The sequence below is a fragment of the Carcharodon carcharias genome, chromosome 1 (genome assembly GCF_017639515.1).
Source record: "Carcharodon carcharias isolate sCarCar2 chromosome 1, sCarCar2.pri, whole genome shotgun sequence".
NCBI lineage: Eukaryota > Metazoa > Chordata > Chondrichthyes > Lamniformes > Lamnidae > Carcharodon > Carcharodon carcharias.
In genome coordinates this window covers 31314549-31329455 of record NC_054467.1, presented here as the reverse complement: position 1 = coordinate 31329455, position 14907 = coordinate 31314549, and the positions used below count along the sequence as shown (strand labels likewise).

Genomic DNA, 14907 nt, shown 5'->3' with positions numbered 1-14907 from the left:
TACACACATTGTTTATCCCAGGGCAAAGCTTATGTGGTAACTTTCAGGCTGATGCGTGGTCATGTACCCGTGCGGTTTCGTGAGAACATTACTTACATTTCCTTGAGTTTAAAACATTGAGGGGCGATCTAATCAAGGTGCTAAAAATGATAAAGGGATTTGATAGGTTAAATACAGAAAAATTATTTCTTTGGGGAGTGAATCTCAGAGCGGATGGGAGCAGAAAATATCAGGAGATTGCAAAAATTAGTTTCATGTTGTCATAAAACCAGTTTACGATCGGCTGCTCCACCCGTCAATGGCGGGCCACGTTTCCTGTCAGGAAGCTAATTTCAATACATTAGAATCTCATTATAAGCCCTGCTCGCCAGAATCAGCCCCCATGCTGGATCATGAGCTCATCACACCAATATGTTTCACAATGGTACATAAGCGATGTGCACCTGGCAACCTGCACTTCACTCGGGACTTTGAGGATTAGAAACATAGAAAATAGGAGCAGGAGTAAGCCATTCAGCAATTCGAGCCTGCTCTGCCATTCATTATGATCATGGCTGATCATCCAACTTAATAGCCTGCTCCCGCTTTCTATAAATATCCTTTGATCCCTTTTGCCCCAAGAGCTATATCTAACTCCTTCTTGAAAACATACAATGTTTTGGCCTCTACTACTTTCTGTGGTAGCGAATTCCACAGGCTCACCACTCTCCTGGATGAAGAAATATCTCATCTCAGTCCTAAATGATCTATCCTCAGGCTGTGACCCCTGGTTCTGGACTCCCCCACCATCGGGAATATCCTTCCTGCACCTACCCTGTATAGTCCTGTCAAAATTTTGAAGGTTTCTATGAGATCCCCCCTCATTCTTCTGAACTCCAGCGAATATATAATCCTAACCGACTCAATCTCTCCTCATATATCAGTCCCACCATCCCAGGAATCAGTCTGGTAAACCTTTGCTGCACTCTCTCTCTATATAGCAAGAACATCCTTCCTCAGATAAGGAGACAGAAACTGCACACAATATTCCAAATGTGGTCTCACCAAGACCCTGTATATTTGCAGCAAGACATCCCTGCTCCTGTACTCGAATCCTCTTGCTATGAAGGCCAACACACCATTTGCCTTTTTTACCGCCTGCTGCACCTGCATGCTTACCTTTAGCGGCTGGTGTACGAGGACACCCAGGTCTCGTTGCACATTCCCCTCTCCCAATTTATAGCCATTCAGATAATAATCTGCCTTCCTGTTTTTGCTACCAAGGTGGATAACCTCATATTTATCCACATTATACTGCATCTACTGTGCATTTACCCACTCACTCAGCTTGTCCAAATCACACTTAAGCATCTCTGCATCCTCCTCGCAGCTCACCCTCCCACCCAGCTTTGTGTCATCTGCAAATCTGGAGATATTAGATTTGGTTCCCTCACCTAAATCATTAATATATATTGCGAATAGCTGGGGTCCCAGCACCGATCCCTGCGGTATCCCACTAGTCACTGCTTGCCATTCGGAAAAAAACTCTTTTATTCCTACTCTTTGTTTCCTGTCTGCCAACCAGTTTTCTATCCATCTCAATACACTACCTCCAATCCCATGCGTTTAATTTTACATGTTAATTTCTTATGTGGAACTTTGTCGAAAGCCTTCTGAAAGTCCAAATAAACCACATCCACTGACTGCCCCTCATCAACTCTACTAGTTACATCCGCGAAAAATTCCAGTAGATTTGTCAAGCATGATTTCCCTTTCATAAATCCATGCTGACTCTGTCCGATTCTGCCACTGTTTTCCAAGTGCTCAGCTATTAAATCTATTATAATGGACTCTAGAATTTTCCCCATTACCGACGGCAGGCTGACTGGTCTATAAGTCCCTGTTTTCTCTCTACCTCTCTTTTTAAATAATGGGGTTACATTAACTACCCTCCAATCTGTAGGAACTGTTCCAGAGTCTATAGAATCTCGGAAGATGATCACCGATGCATCCACTATTTCTAGGGCCACTTCCTTAAAAACACTGGGATGTAGATTATCAGGCCCTAGGGATTTATCGGCTTTCAATCCCATCAATTTCTCTAACACCATTTCCTTACTAATACTGATTTCTTTCGGTTCCTCCCTCTCACTAAACCCTGTGTTCCCCAACATTTCTGGTATGCTATTTGTGTCCTCCTTTGTGAAGACAGAACCAAAGTGTGTATTTAGTTGTAAAAACAAAAAAACTGCGGATGCTGGAAATCCAAAACAAAAACAGAATTACCTGGAAAAACTCAGCAGGTCTGGCAGCATCGGCGGAGAAGAAAAGAGTTGACGTTTCGAGTCCTCATGACCCTTCGACAGAACTTGAGTGAATCCAAGAAAGGGGTGAAATATAAGCTTATATTTAGTGTTTACCAGTTTGTGCGTTAAGTGTCTATGATTTTTTTTTGTTTCAGGTCCTTATTCTAATCACTTTGCTTAAAATACAGGATAAAGATTTTAAGAAAAAGCTATTACACAAAGACCATTCAAATCCGACTGCTGAATTGACAAGTAGCTTGAAAGTCTATCAACATCATAGTCTGGACAAGGCCTACCAAGGGGATGATTTCTTCTGGGCATTTACTCCAGTGGCAGGGGACTTCATCAAATTCAGATTCTTTCAGCCACTGAAAGTCGAAAGGTCTGTATAAAATTGTATTCTGTAAACCTATTTAATATATTTTTTATTCATTCATGGGATGTGGGCTTTGCTGGCTGGGCGATAGACCAATCACCTGTATTATTCGCTTCAATCTAGATTGCAATTAGATTTGGCCATGTTTACATTTTATCAAGACATTTCACCATTCCTCGATAGTTTTCCAGTCTTACCTTATTTATAGTTATTTCAGTTGAATAAATTTCTTCACTTTACTTCAAACTGTGGGTCAATTTACTTGTAATCTTTACTACAATAGAAGGTAATACAGTAGTTGAACTTCTAAAATGTAACATTTAAACTGGTGATGTGGTATGTTGTATACTGATGTGCCAATATGTCACAGCATCAAGTGTAGAACATGGGTTCATGCCCATGGTTCCTCACATTTTAAGTTCTAATTTTGATCTGACAAAGGGAACCATAGAAGTATACAGCACAAAAGGCTGTATATTCTAGCCATCATTTTTGTACAAATACTTTGCTAGAGCAATCCAATAAAAATCCCAATTCTCTGTTCTTTCCCATAGCCCTGCAACTGTCTCTGCCTAAAAGTTTTTACTCTTTCCTTAAAACATACATTGGTCTCTGCCACTTATTTTCCTATAGTAAAGCATTCCTTCTTCTATCGGTGGCAAAAAGAGGTTTGGTACTCCTTTCCAGATAACAAGATGAAATAGGAAAGCAAATGATTCATGAGCAGTTGTTCATAAATCTCTAAAAAGCAAGTTACAGAGTGGCTTTGTCCACCATACTTAAGTACTTGTTTGACCGGCGCAGACTCGATGCGCCGAAAGGCCTTTCTCAGTGACTCTATGACCATTTGGGAATAGGTTACCTACCTGCCTCCTTCTGCAAAATGGTCACGATATGAGCAGAATAATTGTTATTTCCTATTTTCAAAGGCATTTTTTAAAAATTTGCATATCTGCAAGATAGTGATGGTAGAAATTGTCCCAGATACCTGAGTAAGATATTGCAAGTCAAATAATAGCTGTGGAACAAATAACTTGCATAACACAGGATTTTCAGGAAATACAGGGAGAAGATCAGAGGGGGACAAAATTCTATTGAAGCAAGTAAAAGTTTATCATTATATCAGGGCAGAATCATCCCAGATTTACATTAAGTGCGGTAATGGGCGGGAAAAAGGACGTTTTACCTGCCAGCCGCAATGGCGACTTTTTGCACCATGTCGTCCCATTCCTGCCTCATTAATTTTGCAGCCACAGGAAACATGCCGTGTTGCTGGCAGGCAGCATCCGATGTACCCACCGTGCCATTACCTCGCCACTTCCTCACGCAGGGCATCATATTTAAACTGCAGCTGCATGCACACTTTTCAATGCTTGCAGCCTAGGAGGGCACCAGTGAAGACATGGCTGCAAGAGCCAAGAAGACTGCAGGCCCCCAATTCAGTGGTTCATTACTGGGATGCCTTCTGGACACCGTGGAGGCCCGCCAAAAATGTCCTCTACCCTCGCTCTGGCCGCAGGAGGCCCATCAGTCTCACCAGACCGGCTTGGGAGGCGGTGGCATATGTAGTCAATGCCAATATTGCACACACAAGTAGTCAGTCATCAAGTGCAGAAAACAGATGAATCATCTCATCCGTGCTGCCTGGGTAAGGCAGCCATCTCATCACTCTAAACTCTCATACTCACAAGCCCATCACACATTACTGGCATCTCATTCACTGCCAGGTCAAGGGACACCACCACTCACTCTCTTACACAAACCCTCACATCATCTTCTGGCCTCATTTCTTCTGGAACTGCCTCCTCAGCCCTCACCATCTTGAAACCACTTGTATAGCTCAACATGTGCCCCCGATACACACCCTGGGCTGCCCCCGATACACACCCTGGGCTACCCCCCTTCCACAGTACAGCCCTCACTCTGCAGCCTCTTCTCTTGCCTGAGGTCACCTCACCCCTTCCCCAAGCAAGTCCTAGCTCCGCAGCCATGGTCTGGTAGGTAGACACCTGTCCATTAGCCCCCTAAAAGTGATCTGGTGCTGCCTGCAAAGCCTGATACTAATGACCGCAAGTGCTGCCGAAGAAAGGTAGGCAAACAAACCTCGAACTCCTGAGTGAAATGCAGCTTGTCAGGTGCACATCACTTATGTACAGTTGTGAAACACATCAGCATGATTGGCCAGATGATCCAGCATGGGGAGATGATTCCAGCGAGCAGGGCTTTTAATTAGCTGTAAATGTATTAAAATGACATTCCCAATGTTGGTAGCGGGAAACGCGGCCCGCCATTGATGGGTGGAGCAGACAATTGCAAACTGTTTTCATGACGACGTAAAACCAATTCTTGGCCTTCTCGCTATATTGTACGTTCACGCCAGCCATGACGCCCAACGCCAACAGGGGTGGAAAATTCCAGCCTCAGTAATGCTGTCATACTTTTTCCAGCAATAATGAAATACATCGTGGCACCAGTTAAAAATAAATCAACGTACACATTCAATGGTGAACTTTATAGAGCCAATTTTAACCCCAGCATCCAGTGAGGGTGGGGGTCAGAGTTAAAATAAAGGCAGCACACCACAGGAAAGTGAAGACCTGATTAAAATTTAAAAGATGGTGTCTAATGATGCCAAACAGACTTTAAAATTAATGTGTCTGGTGCCAGCACTGATAGGGAAGTTGTGCGCGAAGGAAGAGCAGGCCCAGAAAAGGGTCAGAAAGATAAATAATTTTTCTTTAAAGTTTGCCTTGTAATGCAGAAGTTTCCTCTATGTTTCACAAGGAAGCCTAGGGGCTCAGGCTTTCTTCCATCCAGCAACTGCCCACCCCACTCCCACACCATCTGATAGCCTAGAAATATTCTCATGGGCCCCCAACTAAAGCCTCCTGTCATGTTGATCAGCACCGGCCCATGACAATATCAATTTGGGCCCGGTATAATTAAATGAGGTGTGGGAGTTAAAATGTTGGCGAGCTGGGCTCATGCTTCCCCTTTGACCACAGATAAGATCAGGACATTTTAATTAATCAACATCTGGGCAAGCATTCTATTCATTTTTGGATAATATGATTATCTGAAGGTTTTCTAGGTTAATGCAGCTTTCATTGCTGTGTTTATTGTACCTTCTGACTGTTTTTTAACCTGTTCAGAAATAATTAGATAGGGAAAAAAATAAATAAGAGCTTCTCTTGAAAGTGAACCTTATTATGTCCTGGGGCACTAGTTCATAAATGTTTATCAGGTTCATCTGTAATTCTTCTCTCTGCTATTTTAGCAGAAGCATTAACCTATTTAAAATAAGTAGGTTAACACTCCACTAAAGTCAAGGAGAGACGGCTTTCTGAGAAAGAAGTTAAGCATTTGCATGCTAATATCATACAGTATAACACATTATCAAACCTTGTATCACGCTGTCCAATTTTAAAGCAACAATTAATGTTCCGTATTCTGCCTTGTTCACTATTCTTGGCTCTTATGTTTCACAGGTATCTTTTTAGAAGTGGCAACGGGGAACATCCAGGCGATAAACTTATTAATACAACGGTGGAAGTTCTACCAGCTGATGTAAGCAAATATTTTATTAAATACCCCAGGCACAAAATTTGCATCTGTAGCACTACCAGACTACCCGGATGCCCCCAAGTAGGGCACAGTGCCTCCAGCTGCTTCTAACAAGGACTGCACAATTCATTGATAAAAACAAAAACAAAAAAACTGCGGATGCTGGAAATCCAAAACAAAAACAGAATTACCTGGAAAAACTCAGCAGGTCTGGCAGCATCGGCGGAGAAGAAAAGAGTTGACGTTTCGAGTCCTCATGACCCTTCGACAGAACTTGAGTTCGAGTCCAGGAAAGAGCTGAAATAATATTTCAGCTCTTTCCTGGACTCGAACTCAAGTTCTGTCGAAGGGTCATGAGGACTCGAAACGTCAACTCTTTTCTTCTCCGCCGATGCTGCCAGACCTGCTGAGTTTTTCCAGGTAATTCTGTTTTTGTTCTGCACAATTCATTCCCCTGCTGGGATGAGCACACGCGCGGGCGTCCGTTAAGAGAAGTGGAAGCCTCCCAACTGGTGCTGTCATGACATTAAACAGTTTTACGAGCTGATTTGATGCTCTATTCACAAACTTGGTCCATGCAGGCCCATTCGATGTATTCACTTGTCACTCACTGATCAGCATTTGGTAGCCTACAAGGGGGCCCGACCCTATTTTATCTAAAGGCCAGGCACCCAACTTGCAGCTAAGGTAATTTAGAATAACTTATGCTATTGTAGAGATTCTAAAGTACTGTGGAATATTTTTGGAGATGCTTTGGTGAATTTCTGAATTTGGCAGGGAGTGTTGCGGCATCCTCACTGCAAAGGCAGAGGGGACCTGTCCACATTTGCAATTACAGTGCAGCTTTGTCTGCAATACAACAGGGAAATGGAGCAGAGGCTGTGAATTAAACAAGCTCTGTGCGATGTCCTCTGCCAAATTGGAGCCTTACTCCTCCAAGCTCCTTGGCAGTGACAGAAGGATGCCTATTAGGCCAGTCAATACAGCTAGCATCTTGGTTTGGTGTGCATTCTCACCAGCATTCTCCTGTACAACACCCCATCAAAATATTTGGCAGATCTCCTTTGCAATCTCGTACACCCCACCTCCCCCTGGTGAGTTGGCACACAAACAACTATCCTTTTCCCCCGGCTTACTTGAAGCCCACTCTTGCCTAATAACTTACCACATGCACATCCCAACTCCATATTAACCTCTAGGCTACATGTAGTCCCAGTATTTGAGCTGCTGGCAGCAAGTGGAAGATCAATCTTTATTACTGTCATGTTCTTCCTCTCTGCCTTCCTGGGACAGGTGGCAGTTCTTGGGTGTCTGAAAGCAAGAAATCAGAAAGGGCGAGTTAGAGTGAAGGAAGTGGGTAGGGTGAAAAGCAAGAGGTCCATTGTCACACCATCTGCAGTTTGCTGATCATGCCACATAGCTGGATGAGGGTGAGCTTGGAGTTGAGAAGGGGCCCATTTCATGCCCCCACCCACCAGTCTTTCGTCTTACCCCCCTCCATGCCAACTCACCTAGTATCCACCATGGGTAAACCTCAAGAACCATGCTGCCATAAAATACAGTTATGTATCTATTGATGCCGTCACTATTTAAAAAAAAACACTCACTGCAAAAAAACATTCAATACATTGAAATTTCTCCAACTAAGAAAGAAATTCTCTCCAACAAGACAGAATCTAATCATCTCCCCTTGATATTCAATGGCATTACCTTTGCTGAATCCCTCACTGTCAACATCCTGGGGATTGCCATTGACCAGAAACTAAACTGGGCCAGCCATATAAATAATGTGGCTACAAGGGTACATCAGGCAGGGAATCTTGCAGCAAGTAACTTACCTCCTGACTCCCCAAAGCCTGCCCACCATCTACAAGGCACAAGTTAGGAGTTTAATAGAATACTCTCCACTTGCCCGGAGAAGTATAGCTCCAACAACACTCAAGAAGCTTGACACCATCCAGGACAAAGCAGCCCACTTGATTGGCACCCCATCCTCCACCTTAAGATTTCACTTCCTCCACCAATGATGCACAATGTGCACAGTACTGTGCACCATCTACAAGATGCACTGCAGCAATTCACCAAGACTCCTTCAACTGCACCTTCTAAACCCATGACCTCTACCACCTAGAAAGACAAGGGCAGAAGATACATGGGAACACCACCACCTGCAAGTTTCCCTCCAAGCCACACAAAATTCTGATTTGGAATCATACCTCATTACTTCACTGTCGCTGAATCAAAATCCTGGAACTTCCTTCCTAACAGCACTGTCAGTGTACCTACACCACAGGGACTGCAGCAGTTCAAGAAGGTGGCTCACCACCACCTCCTAGCCAGCGAGGCCCATTAAAGACTGTTAAAAAAAACCTCCTATTGGAAACAAACATTTCGCTTAAGTACTTAATCTCTTATTAAAATACAAATCTTTCTATTCTATAACCATTTGGAGCTTTCAATCAAACAACTCACTTAACAGGCACCCCACAATGATAATGTTAGGTTGTAAAATCAGTCATATACCACAAATCCTAAAATGATAGCCCTCAGGCTTATGTCAACAGAGTGAAATAGCAAGCACTTTTTAAAAATCTCCACACATTTTCTTTTAGTTTTAAAGCCTGGCAGAGTTAAATTCCTGTGATTCTGTGATTGACGGCTTTGCCAGTTACAATGAGCTTAGACAGTTCCATTGAGCTTTGACAGCTCCAACGAGTTTATGGGCTTTTTACGCTCATTCATGTCTAATTTTAACAATTCAAAAGGGCACCTGACCTCTCCCAAAGGGGTACCTTACCTCTCCCAAAGTGAACATGACCTTTCCCAAAGGTATCCCAAAACCATATTCAAAGGGATATTTTAGGTCTCCAAAAGGGTACACTGGCTATCCAAATGAATCCAAAAGGTTCATACCTGCTCCTAACAGGTCTGATCTGCACACTTGGGTTTCAGGCACCTAAAAACCACTCAAGTGGAGGCAGCTGCTGATTTATAAGAGCAGATCCTCCATGAACTTTGGACGCGCAATGTAGAACCTGCTCCCAAACCTACCCCTCTGAAAATGGCAGAGGTTGGGCTTTGGGACAGGACTTCCTGGATTCAGGCCTTTGCCAGCATTTTCATTCAGGCAAAAAGGATCTCCATTTATGTGAAAATTCAGGTCTATACCTCTGTTCCTTCACTGTCACTGGATCAAAATCCTGGAACTCCTTTCATAACAGCACTGTGGATGCACCTACATTACATGGACTGCAAGGCGGTTAACCACCACCTTCTCAAGGGTAATTAGGCAAGTGCAGCAAATGCTGGCCTAGCTGGCGATGCCCACATCCTGTGAAAGAATTTAAAGCATCATGCTCTCAGGTTAACTAGGGACTATTAGAGTGAAATCCTGCATTGAAATTTGCTGCTACTGGGCAGAATTTTGCCCTTGATGGGCGGGCGGGCCCAACCGACTCAGCAGCGGGCGGGCAGCCGATCGCCCCTGTCAAAACGGGCCCCACTGCCATTTTAAGTGGATGACCCAATTAAGGCCTGCCCAGCATGCCGCCCGATGGGAAGCACTATGAACTTCCTGTGTGGGCGAGGGGGGATTCCCCAACTGCAAGAGTGCACTCTTTTGCGCATGCACCTGAAAAAGCGCACATCTCCCTGAGGCAAAGTGCTGCCTCAGGGAGATTGCTGAAAGGCTGACAAATATAAAAAAAAACAATAAAAAATTCATTAATATATCCCCCTCATGTGAAAATGTCACACGAGATGCGACATGTTAATGAAATAAACAAAAACTTTATTAAACGTTTTTAAAACCGCTATCAAACCTCACCCCGCCACTGGATGAGGTTTGTAAAAAAAGTCACTTACCCGCCTGCCCGTTGGGCCTGTGCACCAACCCGAAGTTCGCACAGGCCCCTCAAAATCCTGGTCAATTGGAGAGTAAATGGCCTTAACAAGGCCTTTAATTAATGGTGGTTGCACGTCCCACTGCCCACCGACCGAAATATCGTGATGCCGCGCGCTGACGTCGGGACGCTCAGTGCGCGACATTTTACGTGCTGGCACCTGTACGCCAGCCAGAAGATTCTGCCCTCTGTTTTCTTTACATTGGCAAACTGGATAGGATAAAGGGCAGGCGAAACTTAGATAATTTAAATTGTGGCAAGACAGAGATAGCTTTTATAGCTTCAAAAAGCTGAACTCCCCACACCTAGCACAGTCCGAAAAGGGATGCAAGTTATACTCAGTACAAGTAATTGTGATGAAAAAATCTCAACCATTATTGCATGACGTACACTGTATTAAACTGTCTATGCTGTACTGTTGAGAATCAAGAAATTAGGTGTTCTCATAACTATGATTATGATTCAGTTTCTTCAATTTAGTTAAAATGCTTCCATTGTAATGATTTGGATCCTCCTTTCTCATCATTTTTCAGAAAACTGAATTTGAGAAGAAATTTTTGCACAACAATATGACAAAATATCCAAAATACAAAGAAACAGAAGATGGCTACTATAGAATAGGTAAAGAGTTACTTAAAATGTTCTTTCTGTAGACTAATTGAACAATAAAATTATACGGAGCTGAATTTTATGGGGGGGGCATGGACTGCACAACCCCCTGCCCTGCCCGCCCCAGAAACCAAGTCAGTGTGGAGCCAACATGCTCCACGCTGACCAGCCCCGCAGCAATAAAGCACTGTCAGGCTCGTTAGTGAGAGCCCGCATCAAACGTATTATGGCATGACAGCATATTATTAGGGTCAATAGGCTTGATAACAAGCCTAGTTGACCCTTAATTGCTCATTTTAATATGGTGGACGGACTGCTGATTTTGGCACCCTCTCCTCCACCCCGCAGTATTATGGGAATGAGCTCCAGGGTGGGTGGGAAGGTGGTGCAACAACCACCCACCCCATTTAACGTGCCTTCCCTCCCCAGGAAACACGACTGCCTGAGACAAGTAAAATTCAGCCCAAGGTTTGCAAATATCCTTTGAAACAAAATCTGGGGCAGAATATTGTCGTTGGTGTGCGGGGGTGGGCCCGACATGCCAACACGTAAAACGACGCGAGATGACGTCCCGACGTCATTGTGCATCATTTGTATCTTGTGTTCAGCGGGCATGTGCCAACCAAACAATCGACAGCATATTAAGGTCATTAAGAAAGCAACTTACCTTATTAACAACCCTGCCTGTCCAACCTTAAGGCCCAAGCAGCCTTCGCGTTTTCCAGGAAACCTTATCCACGGGCAGGATGAGGTTTCCTGAAGGTTTTATAAAATAAATAAATAAATTTTGTAAACTTCAGAAACATGTCCCAGCTAATGTGACGCTGTCACATGAGGGGACATGTTTAAATAATTTTTTACTTTATTTTTAAAAAAACTTTTATTATTTACTTAATCTCCCTGAGGCAGCTCCGTGCCTCAGGGAGATTGCTGCCCTCTTTAGCGTGCATGCACAAAAGAGCGCAGGCCCTGACTCTCCTTCCTCCCCCTGCCTGCATAGGTAGCGCACTACCGGCCGCGTGTTACACTGGCTGGGCCTTAATTGGCTGCCCGCGATCGGCTCCGCACCCGTCCCCACCCCCGCCCAGTCTCGCCCATCATACGTAAGGTTCTACCCCTGGAATTACTATCAGCTAAAAATTGCTGTCAGTCCTATCAGCAGACCAACTTTTAACACTTCATATGACTTATCCATTTTAACACAGGCATAGCCAGATTATTTAAATGCGTTAATGCTTCTGCTAAAATAGTAGACAAAGGATTGTCATATAAACATTTTAAGTATTCATCTACAGCTGTTGGCAACAGTAATTTCTAAGTTTTAATATATAGGGTATTGTTGGAATTTTCAATGAACTGTTATAATATTTCTGATCCAGACTTTGAATGTACTGTTCTTATATTATTGTTAACGAAGATAATATGAGCTGAGGGACTATTCTGCGCTGATGTCAGCCTCTATCTTCCTTTATAATTCCTACAACTTTGTACATTATACAAATAATGGTAGATTTTCATCTTTTCCACCAGATGTGGGATGTTCCCTGTCTGATTTTTTTCTCAGCATTCTGCAAAGGCAATGATTTATACCCAGGTGGTGTAGATGGAAATCTATCCTGTAGTCTTTACAATATGGGTGCTGGATGTGCTTAAAAATTATCTCATGGCAATCATCAAGACAATGGGGTGAATTTTATGGCTCTCTGCAGGAATAGCTGAATGTGGTATGACTCAAAATAAAACGGGTGGCCTGCCTTCCCACCCATCCCGACTTGTCTCCCATATTATGGTGGGCAGGCAACACATCAGGTAGCCAGCCAGCTCTTGGGCCAATTAATGGCCATTTAAGGGCCTCATTCCACCTCTGCAGCAATTTTATGTGCAGCTGGGGAAGGCAGATGCAAGGCAAGCAGCCCAGCAGCTTTAACTGCATGGGCTGCTGTCAGACAGAGAGGGGCTATCTCCTTTCATGGGGATCCCCTAGGCCTATTGGGGTCATCCCCCACCCCCTTTATTGCACCCCTTGCCCTCTAAAGCCCAACCCCCATTCAACACCTTCGCTGGGGTCTGCAAGCAGGCCCAACCAAAATCCCTGACTTAATTGAATTGTGGGATCCATCACTTCTTCATCTTCCTGGATGACCTGTAGTCCAGCAGTTGTTACTACTCGATTCTGGCACTGCTGAGACTACAGAGCTGCTGGCTTGTCAAATTGGCTGGCAGCTGTCTAGGACTTCCACCCAGATGGGGGTAGAAGTCCCATTCTAATCCAATTAAGGCTGGCCCGAACATATTATTGCTGCAGGGCAGCCGGGTTTCTGGTCAGTGTGATGCCGACAGACTTTACAGTGGGTGGAGGGGTAGGGGTGGAATCCGTCTCCCCATAAAATCCACCCCAGTGGGACCAATTTTCATTTACAGCAGTAGTAGAAAACTGGCAATAGCTAATCAGTTGCCCATTATACAGCCTAACTGGTCTTCCTTCCCGATAAAGTCAATGGAAAGCAAAATCAGTCAGGGTGTATAGTAGTTGCTTGGTCAGTTACTGTCCATGTTTGCCACCACCAAAAATAAAAATTACCAGCAACATTTTTGAATGAACTTCTAGGAAGATCCCTGAAATCAGGTTCATGTGCCTCAAGGACAATGATGAGTAAATTGTTAATTATTGACAACCAAATTCAACATATGTTGGTACAATTTATCAATAATAATGACTAGAAATTACTTTTCACCATTCTTTTCAAAACTCAGGTCCTGGTTGAATGTAGGGGGATCTTGTATCCCATGCCTGGTGCTCTATGTAAACATGTGAACTTCCATTTTATTTTGAGATTAGTTCTCACCCTTTTCTTAAAATTCTTGTTAAGCAGGTTCTCCAGGTCCTCTATGTTTATCCAGTCCACTTTCTCCATTGGAACAAACTAAAGTCAGAGGACCTCAACATTTACACATATACTCAATCCAATACATACCAATGGTGATGAAAGGAGAGTTGGGAAAGGCAGCAGCAGTTCAGAAAAATCTTAGGTGCTGCATTCTGAATGTTGCTGATGGAGTACGGGCTGGTGACTGCTATCATCCTGGCTGATGGATTTTTCCAAGCAAGAAAATTTCCCCAAAACAGAAGCAACTTAAATGAACTGAAAAATCAGTAGAAAACCCACCAATTCTGCTCTAGCCCTATCTTCCTGACTTTAACTAAACCAACATGTATGCCTACTGCCTCAATTGTATGTCAAACATTTGCCATTCCATTTGAACTCATTGGCCAGGATTTTCCGGTTCTACTCATTGCGAGAACAGAAATTCCTGCCCGAAGTCAACGGACCTTTGGCTGGTCTGTCAAATTTTCTATCCCACCAGTGATGATTCCCGCTACAAGCAAGGCTGGAAAATCCTGGCCATTAAAACTATCCTGTCTTTCCAATAATTTCCCCTTGAATTTTAATTCCTACATTCAGGTTATTTTAAGCAAAACCTAATTGAAAACTTCCGGCACAAATTGAAGTGGAATAAGACAAAAACTAATTTTTTAAAAAAGGACTTGAATTTTTACAATATATTCATTTCTCCTATCTTCCATCCTATCACAGACCTTTCTTTTGTCCTTGTCCTGCCCACCCCTTCTTCAAAACCCCAATGACATCTCTAACTTTTCCCAGTTCTGATGAACGGTCACAAATGTTCACTCTGTTTCTCTCTCTACACAGATGCTGCCTAACCTGCTGAGTTTTTTTTCCAGCATTTTCTGTTTTTATTTCAGATTTCCAGCATCTGCATTATACGGCATTTCAAATTCAAGAGACTTAGCTTCATTTCTTATTTTAAATTGTGTGGAGATGAAATCGCAAGATAATACAGACCGTGAGATTCAGTTACAAAACTTAGAAAGGCTGCCAACCTATGAGACTGGTATCTTGGTGGACTTTCCAGGATATGCCTGTCCTGGTCCTCTGGCTTTGACCCCATCAACGTTTGTGCGGTCAAAGGGAGGTTTCTTAATATAAACTTACCTGCAGACATTTATTTACTTCGGAAAGCATTTTGGGCACCCGTTCACTAAAAGTGGTCATGAATCATGGTGCTAGAATGAAGATCTGTGTAGATCCAAAATTAAAATAAGATTATATTAAAATAAGATTTTATTCAGAGGCTTGGCAAATAGCAA

At 43.3% G+C, this 14907-nt stretch overlaps 1 protein-coding gene across 4 annotated transcripts in view; it reads left to right on the top strand.

Moving 5' to 3' along the window:
- The window catches only part of LOC121284965 (alpha-1,3-mannosyl-glycoprotein 4-beta-N-acetylglucosaminyltransferase B-like), a 277514-nt gene that overhangs the window by 249952 nt on the left and 12655 nt on the right, over positions 1 to 14907 (top strand). For 3 of the 4 annotated variants that reach the window (XM_041200995.1, XM_041200975.1, XM_041200966.1), the window contains 3 exons: positions 2474 to 2667; positions 6150 to 6228; positions 10661 to 10748. In XM_041200995.1, the coding sequence (XP_041056929.1) occupies positions 2474 to 2667; positions 6150 to 6228; positions 10661 to 10748 (361 nt within the window). The remainder of the gene's footprint in view (positions 1 to 2473; positions 2668 to 6149; positions 6229 to 10660; positions 10749 to 14907) is intronic. The other variant, XM_041200984.1, reaches the window with a different exon arrangement.